The sequence below is a fragment of the Copidosoma floridanum genome, unplaced genomic scaffold, assembly GCF_036245765.1.
Source record: "Copidosoma floridanum isolate Cflo_tuat_1 unplaced genomic scaffold, Cflo_Japanese_pri ptg000018l, whole genome shotgun sequence".
Classification (NCBI taxonomy): domain Eukaryota; kingdom Metazoa; phylum Arthropoda; class Insecta; order Hymenoptera; family Encyrtidae; genus Copidosoma; species Copidosoma floridanum.
Genome location: NW_028321895.1, coordinates 674,938 through 690,131, shown reverse-complemented (window position 1 = coordinate 690,131; position 15,194 = coordinate 674,938). Strand labels below are relative to the sequence as shown.

At 29.4% G+C, this 15,194-nt stretch overlaps 1 protein-coding gene across 3 annotated transcripts in view; it reads right to left on the bottom strand.

Moving 5' to 3' along the window:
• The window catches only part of PCB (Pyruvate carboxylase), a 953,241-nt gene that overhangs the window by 507,353 nt on the left and 430,694 nt on the right, over positions 1 to 15,194 (bottom strand). Inside the window, exon 8 of one of the 3 annotated variants that reach the window (XM_089592492.1) lies at positions 13,804 to 13,851. The exons of the other annotated variants lie outside the window; for them this stretch is intronic. Within the exon in view, the coding sequence (XP_089448618.1) occupies positions 13,804 to 13,851 (48 nt within the window). The remainder of the gene's footprint in view (positions 1 to 13,803; positions 13,852 to 15,194) is intronic. 3 annotated transcript variants of the gene reach the window in all.

Genomic DNA, 15,194 nt, shown 5'->3' with positions numbered 1-15,194 from the left:
TTTTATGTAATTGTTATTATAACTTTTACAATTCGTGTTTTTCATTAAAATAAACAATTTTTTTTCTTATTTTTAACCTTTTGTCTTCTTTCTGAAGTCATATGTCAAGGTTTATTGTCTATTTATCAATAGGAGATTGATGCACGAAGCGAGCAGAGGGTGAAGTCCCACTAGAATATGTATGTTTATTTAGTGCACAAGATCTAGTATAAATAAGAATTTTTATTGCAATGATATTAATGATTGTCTGACATAAACACATACGTGCCAACATGAACTAATAGTTAAGGGGGTCCGCAAAAATTTTTCTTACTTTAAGTTTTTTATGATAAGTCCATTTTGTAGTAAGAATGTGTACATATAATATTTTAGTTTAACATTCCGATGAAATTGGAGAAACGGGAATGTAAATCATGAAAGCGATAAACTATTTAAAACACCGTTTACTGTGAATTAAATATGATAACAATGAGTTTTTATTACATTAAAAAAAAACATAATGTAACATCTTCTATTAAATATTTTATTAAATATCTTTGGTTTTGAAATTTTCGATGGTGGACTTGCTTGTTAGTCAGTGTTAAAAAATATACATCTTAGTTCCGTGATTATAATATTTTATATTTAAGATAACCTATTGAAACTTAAGGCTAATAATGATAGTCAAATAAGTAAGTATAAAAAATTAAATAAGAGTTAAGAAAAGTATAAAAACTTTCTATGAAATATGCGTTGTAAGCTTACAAACAAAATCGTGATATAAAGAGCTGCAGTCCAGGGATCTTAAGGTCTCACTCTTATGTACGTAATTATATTATACCTTAGAACGTATTACGGAATGTTAATTTTTTCTAAATTACATCATAAAATTATTTTTGACATTAAAATATCAATACTTGGACTATACAAAACATATAAAGGTACAGCATATCGTAAATAAATATTGATAAATGAAAGAAATGTCAATAAATTGTGAGCAGTGAATAGTCAACAAATATGTAGATTTTGTAATACTTAGTTTAAAAGTTAGAGCTAAAACTCATAAATTAGACATAAAGGCGTATATATATGTATAATACCATCTTATTCCCTTGAACCACGTTATTTCTCTACAACTTTTTAAATACCTTGTGAGTCTTCGAACAAAAATGTCATGTTTTAATGCATAAAAAATTGTTGGTTTTTTGATGTAAGAGAACTTCAAGTAAATCAGGCTTGGGTCATTTCAAATTTATACGTTTTTTTATTTAAGAGGGTGTCTACATTATGAATATATTTTCTTTAAATTAATATTCAGTCAATGCATTTAAATGACGAGGGTTCATTTGCAAATCATCCATTAATTAGTATATAAAATAAAAAAATTATATATAAAGTATAATACTACTACATTTTTTAGTTTTTACAGGTATGTTAACAAAGGAGTTCCAGTTCACAGAAATAGCACCAGTTTTAAAATAACACAGCAACAGTTATATAAAATATTTTTTAAATTTGTTAAAAACTCCAGTTTTTAGAATATTGCAATCCAAATTGAAGAAGTATAGGTATATACGTACTTATTTTAAAGAAGTATGTAGTTTTTTGTTTGAAGAAAGTTAAACAGTATTATTTATTTTCTTTCCAGCCAACAAACCATTTGTTGAGTATGTAACAAAAATTGTTATCAACAGTTCGCTGGAAAAATGTTTTTGAACAATATCTTGCTTTGTCGCAATTGAGGGTCACAATATATATGACAATGATAGGTGTATCAGTACACCACGATAAGCCAGGCTTATACTATGAGCAAGATTGTACGAGGATGGAAATTTTTGTGGAATACTATTTTGAAAATCTGGTCACCGTATCAAACGTGTGTTGAAAAATTGTTCGATAGTTTTGTACGTTTGTATCATAATGTAACTGTATCAATTATAAAAGTAACAAGTTTTAATTCTTGCATTTACTTCATTACTTACAACTTAATATTGATTTATACTTGTGAGAAAAGTAAAATTTCCAATAGTAAAACGAAAAATAATATTATGTTTATTGGGTTGGTCAGATAAAGTATTGGAAAACATTAACATTTTCTTACAAAAAATATAGTTGACAAAAGTGAAGCTCATTAAAATCAAGAGTGACGTCACTTTGTACTCAAACGTTTACTGCATGGTAACATTTGAAATACATGTACCCTGATGACATCACTTGTTTCTTCCATAAACTTAAGCACAATCTATCTTTGTATACTTTTTGTTTAACGCAAATGTCTGAATTTACTGGGAAAGAGCGCCAGTTGAGCACACGTGTGTGCAGCACGAGTGAAATCGTATGGCACGAGAAACTGGCAAAGGCCACGAGTGCAAGTCAATCACACGAGTGCGGGAAATCGTCCGCACGAAGTACGTAAAAAATTCTGCCTAAAATGTGTAAGGAAAATTGATATAAATTTAAAAGTAAGAAATTTAAATAATAAATTTGAAACTAATGCACTAATTTTTAATTGTTTTAAAAAAGAGGTTGTACAAACATTTTTAGAACAAAAAAGTAAATTAGATAAAATGAGGGTATCATTACAAAAAATATATAACCACCAGAGAGCAACATTGTACTATGCTCTGTCCTTGGTAAAATCAAACTGACTCAATAATTAATTTATTGGCTGTTTACTGTTACAAGTAAAGTAATCGTTATTTTGGAAAAAAATTTTAACAAACCTAATCTTTTCAAAATTTTATAATTTTGTTTGTAATTCTTGTGCTTCAACTATCTAATCGATTAATATTAAAGTCAAATGGAGTTTAATGTACTACAGTTTCAAAAATTTATACAAAGAGTACGTGTAAGTTATTTTTACTGAATCCTACTGTATTCAAAATGTATTAAGGATTTGTTAGTCACATTTTAAATAACGTACGATATTTTATCATTTTTAAGAAATTTTTGGAAAAATAATTTTAGGAGTGTGGAAGATTAGTTTCCGCACACTGGAAAATGTTTTATGCATACCTAATAATGGTTTTTTGCACACTGTAAAATAAGAAACCTTTGCCACACACCGAAATAGTAGTTTTCGTACGAGTTTGAAAAGTCTTTGTTTGCGAACCGAGAGGTTTGCGGCCCGAGCCGAAGGCGAGGTCCGTAACGAGGTTCGTAAAGGAGACTTCTCGAACAAGTATCGGAAAACTGCTTTTTTGCCTGAGGAAGTATCAGCCTCCCAAAACCACCCGAGGGCGGAAAAATAGTTTTTCGATAACTGAAAAATAAAAAATGTTTGCTGTACATCGAGAAATAGTATTCAACACACTTTTCCATGATTAGTGTGGGAAATTTGATTTGCCACACTAAAAATAGTGTGAAAAACACCAATTTTCTGCACATTATTACGAAACTATGTTTTTCAATTATCTACTTCAAGGACCCACTAAATTTTTCGATTTTTTTCTATCTAGTCGACAAAAACCTGTTCATTGAAGAAATGTACTAAAGTAAAATAATATGAATATCTATAAATATAGTTTGTATGTTAGTATTTTCATTATACAAAAAATAATCATGAATGTTTACATATTTCTATGTGTATCATAAAAAAAATGTACTTGTCTTGAAGAATGACTAGCAAAAGAAACTTATTCCTTTGTAAAGGTGATCAGTATTACAAGAAATGTAGCAATAGTTTGTCCATTCGAACACAAATTTATGTGGTCTGTTAACTAAAATTAAGATTTAGAGGTGCATGAATAAATGAATAGTTTCAATCATATCACGCTCATCAGAGCCTATTCTAGAAAACGAGTATGACATTGACAATAGGTTTTATAGAGAGAAAGTAATAGTTGTGCTGAAATCTTATACGTGCATAAAAATTTCTAACATTGGATAAAAGTAAAATCACGAGCTACTGACTTATTCAATCACTCAAAGATATTTCTAAAACTTTTTCCGTTTACTAAATAATGCCACTTATATAAGTATTTAAATTATTGTATCGGCACACTAAATTTACTTGGTATGAATATTTGACAGTTTTTTTATGTATCTCTTAAATATAGCAACCCTGTCCAGCTCCTCAAAACATTTTCAACCCACGTCCATCTGTTATTACTTATCACTATCATTTTTAGAACTATTGTGAATTTTTTTACATGTGTTTGTCATAAACTATACTCTATGTATCGTTTACTGTATCTCAAATTTTTCATTGCAGTGGATTTTATACAATGTTTTCTTGATGATTAGGAGAATTATGCATTTGATTTTTTCTTAGTTACAAGAATAAGTAGAATATTTTTCAACTACACCCAGATTTTGAACATTTCAGCTAATAAAAATTTTAAGTAACTTATTTACAAATAAGCTAATGGTAACCATAAAATTATTTCATATACGACTGCTAATGCTTAATATTTTTATCAAAATCAGCATTATTGTGTATATTGAGATATGATAAAAAATATCTGTAGTAAGAAATTGTGTTTTACAACGAGTTCAAGACATTCTGAAGTTTATTGTTAGCTTGTTCGTCAATAAAATTTTATTAAGAATGACTTATGCAAAATAATAATAGCTTGCGCAGGACATCGTCTGTTCCAGAATAGAAGTCGAATATTGGTGTAGAAGCTGCAAGGGTACATTTTTAAGATACGCTCAAAGTGGCTTACGATGCTCAGCGTAGTTTACGTCAACACATTAAATAATTTGAATAGTTTAAATAATTCATCATAAATGGGAATAACATCCCTACAACCTTCTATTTTGTGTTAATACTCTATTAAAAATAACCACGTGGTTTTACCACGTGGTAAACCACATAGTTTTACCACGTGGTTTACCACGTAGTTTTTGTCTCAAAATGCCACATGGTTTTTAAAACCAGGTGGTTTTGTAATACCACGTAATTTTTTCACCAAGAAGCTTAATAGTTTTCACAAATATTACCTTCTTCTTCCTAGTTCTATTGATAAGTTTTTTTCTTGTGTTGTTATATACTATCGTAATAAATACTTTCACAAACAATTTTCTGAGCGATTTCTGTCCCTCTATTGAAAAAAGTCACGTGGTTTCACCTTGTGAAAAGACCATGTGGTAAGCCACGTGGTCTTAAATCATAAATCACGTGATTTTGTTTCAAATTAACACATGGTTCTGAAAACCACGTGGTTTTACTAAACCTATGGGGTTTTTCAAAAACCATGTGGTATTTTTAGACAAAACCACGTGGTTTATGATATAAAACTACGTGGTTTACTACATGGTTTTTCTACGTGGTATAACCACGTGTTTTTTTCTATAGAATCTTTTACTAATGATTCCACTCAAGAGGCATCAAGGAATGCTATTAGTCTAGATAATGACCTTTATATTTTTTTTGTACATTAATTGACTAAATAACTTACTAACGTACTAGAAAGCTGCGTATACTGTCTTATTATAGACTCCGATTATTGCGCAAGGATACGTTTTTTTAATCTACGTAATAGAAATATTAAGCGATTGTTTACGAAATGTTTGAGTACAAACTCTTCAATTTTTTTAATATCCGTCATTGTATGATCCACTGGAGGGTCTCTTTAGTTATACAACTTGATTTTATGGATCCTGTTCTCGCAATTCTATAATAGATGCTAAGGCACAAGAGTCTACACGAATATTGAGACATACTATTAACGTATGATTTATACTTTAATACGTATGTATAATAAAGGATAGAAAGAATAGTATACAGTAATAAATTCTAGATGGAAAAAAACATCAAAAGTATTATTTATTACATAAAACATAATTATGTCTTCTCAATTATATTTCACAACAACTATACCTTGGAAATCATGATAATTATTATTTTAACAGTAATAATAATCACTAATAAATAATAATAATGTCTTAAGTGAGAGAGTAAACTTTTCAACTAACGTATGCCCAGGAAAAAATAATTCATAAGAACTTATATAAGATCTTAGGTAAGATCTTATGTCAATTCTTATATACAAACTTATATGAGCTTTTCTTTGTTATTAATAAAATAAAAAACAAATAAACACTTGGAAGAAACTAATGCCTTTTTACCAAAATCTCCAAAAGCAGAAGAAAAAGCCAGTTTATTAAAAGAATAACTGACTTAGACTGCCAAAAAAAACAATATAATTTAGTACATTTAATTAGTTAAAGCACCCTCCACTGTCATATGATATAGGAGTAGAGATAAGTGATCCGTTGGGGGTGAGGCGGGAAAATGACATATACGAAAGTATTTAACATTTTCCATGATAAAACTCTACATGTAGAGCTCCTTTTGATGCATACGTCCAATAGGGGTAAGTGTACCTATCTCCGTGGCACCTACTGAAAATTCCAACTTAAATGCACCATAAAAAATGGTATACTAAAATTTTTTGGAATATTTTTTTTTTAAATCTTACATAATCTCTTACGGAATATTTAAAAAAATTTTATGAAGCTAAAACTGCAGTCGAATATTTTTAAAACGAATAAACACGGTATGCTGGTATTACCGTGGTTGTGTACCTATTACCGTGTACGTATTACCGCGGATGTCCCAATCACCGTGTCCATATTACCGTGGGTGAAGAAAGTTGTATTTGCGGAATATGAAAAGAAATGCAAACTTCACCTACATTTTCTACATGACTTATTTATTGCTTTAAAAAAATATTACTTTTTTTTGTACTTGCTTATTCATTTAGTAGGAATCTTATACATTTTTGAGCACTCAGCAATAGATTTTCCAGAATAGATACTTTTCAAAGCTAATTTTAATGTCTCTGGAGAGTAAAACTTTTTGTTTTTCTTTATTTCGATCGATTTCTTGCCTTTCTTTCCTTTTTTAGTTTTCTTTATCTTGGTTACGTTGGATTGACGTGCTTATCTACTTATTGATTGCGCGTTTACTGTCGTGCGTTCTGTAAGTATAGGGTTATGTTTACGTACGCTCACCGCGGAAATACGCACACAATCAGTTAATGAGCGCGTTGTACCGAATACCGTAGAAAATAATTATTTACTCAAAATATACACAAATATTTCTGTTTGAATTGCATCTACATTAACGTCATTTTAGATTATTAAAATTGAAAAATTATTTTATATGAAACATTTTTTATTTTGAGCTAGTAATCATCAGTTTTTCAAAATCCACGGTAATAGGGCAGAGCATGGAGATAGGTACACTTACCTCTAGTTGCATTAGCCCAGTATACACAGCAAGGTTGGGTATAAGAGAAAAAAAGGAAAGGATTTGAACACGTTTCGTCCTATGCATCAAAAGGAGCTCTGCATATAGAGTTTTATTGTGGAAAATGTTAAATACTTCCGTATACGTCATTTTCCCGCCTCACCCTTAACAGATCACTTATCTCTACTCCTATTTCATATGACAGTGAAGGGTGCTTTAACTAATTAAATATAATAAAATTTGAGTCTTGGATCAGAGTTAGACTCGCGACATATAATAATGTTGCACAACATCCTGCACTGTTCGTCCAGCCCTTCTGCTCCATCATACATACATACGCCCGTGGTATGTCAATGCATATCATACGCAAAAATTCCATCCTGCGACACCAGCGTCTATGGTTAAGATCGTTGGCACAGCCACACTGATGAGTCCCGCCAACGATCTAGGACGAAACGTGTTCAAATCCTTTCCTTTATTTCTCTTATACCCAACCTTGCTGTGTATACTGGGCCAATGCAACTATTAGACGTATGCATCAAAAAGAGCTCTGCATATAGAGTTTTATCATGGAAAATGTTATATACTTTCGTATAGTCATTTTCCCGCCTCACTTCCAACAGATCACTTATATCTACTCTTACATGGTATATGATTTAGTGATTGTAATAGTAATTGACTGCTACAATTTGTTCAATCATTCTTAATCTGTTCATATCTGTATATTTATCTTTTACAGCTTAAAGAACAAGAAGTGTTTTGTATAAATGATTATAATTTTGGAGATTATTATATTCAATACTCATCATTTATCAAAGATTAGAATAATATTGTCTTATATAATATATTGTAAACAAAATGTAGCTATTTGGCACGATTTTCGTACATTTCTTTGCTGTTTATGCTCGAAATTTATAGTATTATGATTATTTTTTAAAAGGTATTATTATGTTTTTCTTGATGTGTACATCGTTAAAAATTTTTCGGCAAAACTTTATAAAATGTCATTAATTTGTATTATTGTATCATTAAACTTTTTATTACTTCTGTAGATTAAGTATACCTATATATCGTAAGAGTTTATAAAATTTAATAAAATTCTTAGTAAATTTAATAACTTTTTCAACAGCGTACCTTTAATTCGTATTGCAGTATAAGTATTTATACCAATAATATACGTTTCATTTGGTCCATCTTAATATTTTTGTTCTCCTGTAAGCACCACGCTTACAATACCTTTTCTAGATTATTTATTTATTTAATTATACACTTAAGGGACCGTAGGTGGACCTCATTACAGATCAAATAACAAAAGTTTGTTGCCAAGCGCAGCACGTACAACAGTGTCTACAATGAAGATGCATGCTTCAGTCAATTATAGATAAACTATGTATATATAATATGTATAGTATAAATAAAGATGTATATATAATAGTCAGTAACAATCATAACGTAAGTAAATGTTTAGAAGTGTATAAATAATTTTTAGTTAAAAGCTCTGTGAAAATAATAAAATCAGTTGACTATCAATTATATAATGTAGCTTTAGTCTTATTTTTTGGTTTATTTTGCTTTCCCTTCAAGATACGACGTGATTATTTTTAAACTAAGTTTTTAAAAGTGTAAAAATTTTAAGCGATTCGTACATGAATGTTTCAAACATCTTTGACTAAAATTTTTCATTGTTTTACTATTGCATCTTATGACTTCAGCGTCTTAGTACACACATCTCTAATAGTTAATAATTAAGCATTAGCGTTGTTCACATATGAGGCAAACTTTTTTTCAAAGTATAATATCCTACTTACAAAAATCACGTGAATTGTCACGTAAAAAATCACGTGATTTATACTGTGATTAATCACACAATACATTACATGATATTTTCGAGTAAAATGTCACGCTACACATCATGAAAAAGTCACGTGATAAAACACGTTATTTTCGTTAAATTTACGTAATAAAAAATATTATATTGTAATAAGTATTACAATTATCAAAATTATGATAATAATGAAGATAGAGATGATTACACTAGTGGTTATAGTTTTTATAAGGATTGTTATGATAATAATTAAAATTCAGTGATGTTTATGGTCATGACGATTACAGTAACGAGTATGATAATTAAGATGACTATAATAACAATTAAGTTGGTAGTGATTATGATCAGGATGAATAATTTAGGCTATTGATATGATTATGATAATAATTGAGAAAACAAATGCAATGACTGTCATATTAATAACGATAATAATTGTTGTGATAAAGATGATGTTAACTATGATGATAATTACGCCCAATAAAAAAAACCATATGGATTGATATGGATTTTTAGTATCGGGTAATGGTTATCATGGCGATTAGAACAATAATACTATTGATAATTTCTATAATTATAATTACAATCATCGCAATCATAAACATTATCATAGTCATTGTACGCCCGCACGTGTATGTGTGTGCATTTCAGTCTTAATAAATATTGTAATAGACATAACATATATTTCAATCATAAACACAATCATCATTATCATGTGATTCATTCAATTGCATTCATCTCATTCATAAGAATAACTATTATTACTATAAAAAAATCATAGTAATTAGTATCTTCATAATTTTATAATTATCATAATCGTTATTATCATTATCATACTCATTTCAATCATAAAAAGAATGAGCATGTTCATCATCATCATAACTTTTGTTACCACCGTCTAAACTGTAAAAATCATTATAATAATTATTATTATTACTATTATTATTTTGTTATTATTATAAATATTATTATTATCACAATAATTAAAAAATCAGAATAATTATAATTATCACATAATTATTTTAATGATGATTATAGTCTTAATTACGTACATGTATTTTAATAACCCTGGTTTTGAACGGTAATAATTGTATTTACAAGTAAAATCGTACTTATCTTAGTCATGGTAATCATTATCATAATTTTGATAATTGTAATACTTATTACAATATAATATTTTTCTTACGTCAATTTGAAGAAAATCACGTGATTTATCACGTGACTTTTTGCTCGAAAATATCATGCTATGCATCGTGTGATTGATCACAGTTTAAATCACGAGATTTTTTACGTGACAATTCACGTGATGTTCGTACCATATTAATTAATTATATAATTATCCTTAAAATAATGTAAGACGCTGTAATATATTATTTTTAAATATTATATATAGAATATAATTAACTTAAACTGAAGTGTATGATTATTTTGTACTTTTACATTTGTTATGACACAAAAAACCCAAAAAAGACACTCTGGAATATAGAAACATCATTTTTAACATGTATTAACTAGATTTTTAAACTACACACAACATGTAATTCATAGTACATTATATTACAAGGGACAACTTCTCCGCTCCGGCGGCGAAGTTGTCCCCCGAGGCGAAGCCGAGGGGTAAACCGCCGGAACGCATTATTAAGTAACGTTCCGTGTAATGTACACTGTTTTTCCTGCAGCTTCGGCCGAAAATTTGTGGTTCATTAACAATCAGAAAATAATTAGCTTCAGTAGTGGTAGGTTATGTTTAGGGCAAAATTAAAGAGCCTGTATCATCAAATAACATTTACGACCCAAGTGAAGCGAGGGTTGTTGGTAAGTGGATGTTAACAGGCCCGAAATGCGAAAAAGTCGGTCAAAACAATTTAATTTAATTCAAAATTCTTTAAATTTTATAAGGTACTAAATGATATCGTATAAACATTATTTTTGCTTATCAACAGTATTCAATCATTTATACGCTAATATGATTATTTCTTCGACTCTCGGCATTGGTTGCTGCAAAAGTCAAGAGTTAAATTTTGATGAGATTTTTTAACAATCATCTTATGATCGTTTCTATATTCAGATTTGTGTTAGAAATTTACTACGTTACACATTACCGAAAGAATTAACATGTATTGCACAACAAATTTATAATCACACTCGAGTTCGACACGTGCTCCAAATTTTCTCACAGCTTAAAAAAAAATTATTAAACGCTGCGTAGGTAAATACTTAATACTAATGAACATTTGCACTGCTGCTCACTCTCTCTACCTCTCTCTCACGCAAAGAAAAGTAAGGAGCAGGGAGCTTTTCTCCCGACCCCTTTATGCGATATAAATGTCGCATCGATAGGGAAGGGATATCGGCTTTCGTCCCTATTTACAGCCACCGAAACTCGAACTTTCGGGGGAGGTAGTAAGAAAAATATTTATTGTGATTAATAAACTGATTGCAGCTTCTGAATATAAAATAGAGATAACCTCATTTTCTATGTTTGTTTGTCGTATCCGATATTCTCAAAAATAGAAAAAAACCATGTGGTTTTACCACGTACAAAACCTTGTGGTAAACTACGTAGTTTTATATCATAAACCACGTGGTTTTGTCTAAAAATACCACATGGTTTTTAAAAAATCACATAGTCGTAATAAAACCACGTGATTTATGGAACCCTGTGTTAATTTGAAACAAAACCACGTGATTTACGATGTAAAACCACGTGGCTTACCACATGGTTTTTCCACGTAGTAAAACCACGTGATTTTTTTCAATAGAGGAACAGAAATCGCTTAGAAAACTGTAAAAGTATTTATTACAATAGTATATAACAAGACAAGAAAAAAATTCATCAATAGAACTAGGAAGAAGAAGGTAATATTTGTGAAAACTATTGAGCTTCTTAGTGAAAAAACCACGTGGTATTACAAAACCACCTGGTTTTATAAACCATGTGGCATTTTGAGACAAAAACTACGTGGTAAACCACGTGGTAAAACTATGTGGTTTACCACGTGGTAAGACCACAGAGTTATTTTCAATAGAGTAGCAAAACTACACACATGTTGCACCGTAAATTGCTAAAATAATCAAAGTCACATCATACAGATATAACAGTATGAATTGAAATGACAGTTTTTTTCAAAATGTACATCATTCGATTGATTTTTATGCGTACCCACTACCACCTTGGTCCAGAGGGTGTTAATTCTTTATATAATGAGTAAACATCTTTAACATCTTCTATTATCCAAAACCTTTATTAAACTTTTATTCAATTGAAACTTTCTGAGTCCTCTGTTTCCACTCAAACACCGACCTTCAAAGTGACCACCACAACTGTTACGAAAAGTAAGTATTTTCTTGAATTCAAAATATTTTAGGTTAACTTAAAAAAATTTTCATACCCTTTCGAGAAGGCTTTCAATTTAGAAACTTTTAAGCTATGATGGTAGATATTAATTATCTTATTACAAAATTGTAAGATATTTCATTTTTTTTTTTTTTTGAAAAATTCTACGTCAGGAACATTAACTGTCAGTTTACGTATATATTTGAGAAGAAATCTTTTTTCTATATAAACATTCTAAAATAATAAAGTCAACGTGCTCATTTTTTGCAAGAAATAGGTTTCAAAATCTAATTATTCAGAAAATACTATAACAAGTGGATTTCAGAAAAAAATACCACACTTGTTGCACTTTGCATACTCGATGATAAAAATATTATACAGGACTCCAGCACCAATATACATTAATCGCCCCCTTTAAGCGCTCATATTTGTACTGTACTACAAAAGAGTAGCTAAAGTAAGGAAGTATAACAAGTTGTATTCTTTCTAGTCTAGTACACAAGATTTCTTGGAAGCATCTTCTTCTTTGATCCAGCACATTAATTCTTAAGTTTTCACGTAGGTAATTGTAAAGATAAGCATTTTTTGGGAGCGTGCTGTGGTAAAGGTCTAGTTTATCTTGAAAATACCTTCAATAACAGAATGTTGGGTATATCAAATATCAACATAAATAGAAAAGGAAAACAGAGAGAGAAAGAGAGAGAGAAAAAGAAGGAAAGAGATATTAAGTAAGTAAGTAGAAAAATGGTTAAGCAAAGAACAACTGAGATTCAGATGAATGTTAGCATAATAAAGCAGTGATGACATAAGTGTGCTTTTGAGTTTCTGTGAAAACAATTTTTTTATGAGTAGCTTTGTATTCTCTGAAAGTAGGCTTTAAAATTGCTATATTTTTTTATAAAATATTTGGTTAGAAGTGACATTTCATGCAAGTAGATTCTTTTTCCTCTTTGTGTAAGCATTTTTAGTACCCACTAAAGTGTAAGTATTCCTTTATTTTATAATTTTAAGAGGAAAAATCTAACAAATTATTTAACATACCACTGACGTTTATAAATTATTCTTTACGGGTAACAGAAAAATTAACACAGTAAATTAAAGTTATGAACACGTTAACATTGTGATATATTTGTTTTCTGTAAACAAATAAAAGAAAAAGCACCCTATTAAATTTCTAAGAGAATACTTTATCAAGTAAGCTTGAAAATTAAAAAACTATAAGTATTGACTTTAAGTTAAATTTAACTTTAAATTTCATTTTTGAATAGAAATACATTCAGCAATTTTAGTTGTTTTGTATACAAAAAAATTGCTTCATTACTAATATGGTTACATTATAATGAGAATTCTATACATTACGTATTAAATATAAAATTATATACATAAATTAGACATGGAAACTAAAAATCAATCTTTCTACCAAAATTAGAAAATGATTGATAAAATATATTAAACAACAATCCACACCTGATTTTTCCGCATCGAAGTCCTCTGTCGCAGCAAATTTTGTATAGTCTGAAATTGAAAAACAAGACGGTAAGTACATGAAAACGATAAAATTTAATTTACAAAGTAAGATCATAAATTGCTCTTTTTAGCATAAGTGATACCTATAAAAGTGTGATATACTAGAAATACTTGAGCTTAAATTCTTGAAAGCTGTCATTTTATTCTCTCAGTTATCTATTAATATATATTTTTTAAATATACAATATATAACACTAAGCTTCGCCTTTTTTTCAAGAAATACAATATTCCTTCCTGAAGGAACATTGCAACTAAAAAATGTATGCATTCAGTGTCTGACCATAGCTGATAATACCCTTAAATTTTTTGAGCGCCAGAAAAAGATAAACATAACTCAGAATTTAAAATGTTTGTGGGAAGATTTTAAGTTAACTTTTATTTTCTTAAGAGTCAAATAACGACTTGTAAAAATAAATAGACTTTTTATTTTTAATTCTATTTCATAGTATATTTATTTCCTCAATGATCACATTTAAAAACTCTTAAAAGAGTCAAACTTGACAAAAGTCGTCACCTAACAAAGCTGACTGTGTACTTCGTGAATCTCGGTAGTGTCAAGTGACAACAGAAACGAACTGCTAAACTTCAATACATGAAGTCATCAAGTAGCAGCCCCATAGCATGTTAAACAAAAAAGATTTAACTGAAGCTCCACGCAAGATGCATTTCTTTGCATGGCATTTCAGTTAGTAGACCGTGCTCATCGAGAACAGTACTAAATCATGCAAGTAACTTGCTAAACATTTCTGTTAAAAAGTGACTTACTGTCCTTTTCTTTACTTTATTATTTTGTACGATTAATTTGTAACCAAGCCAAACAGAAAATAAGACAACTGAAAAAAAGTAGAATAAAGTGAAAGTGATTAGAATTATTAAACTATTTTATCTGAAAAGGCTATAAATAGATAAAAAGCCACTGGACGATGGATTGACACCAACGGAGTATAAAACAGTAAATCAAAGCGATTTTTTAACTTACATTCTACAACTAAGGAGAATAAAACTAGATATTTGAACTTTTTTCATATTACTATATGTGTTTATATATATATATATATATATATATATCCACATTCTACTGAGAAAAGTAAGCAATCAAATAGTTGGACATACTGCTGGTAATGCAGCCCGTCAGGGAGCGTTAGACTACAGTCCCTAAACATCCAGTTTTAACGGGACGATAATGCTAAATAATTATGATTAATTGTTCAACGAAAATTGGTAGTAAAGCGTGGCTTAGTGTCTGATTATTTGTGTGTTAACTATATGTTCTCTTAGTGCTATTTGTAAAGAAACAATAAACACCATTGGAAGAAGCATTTTTATAAATA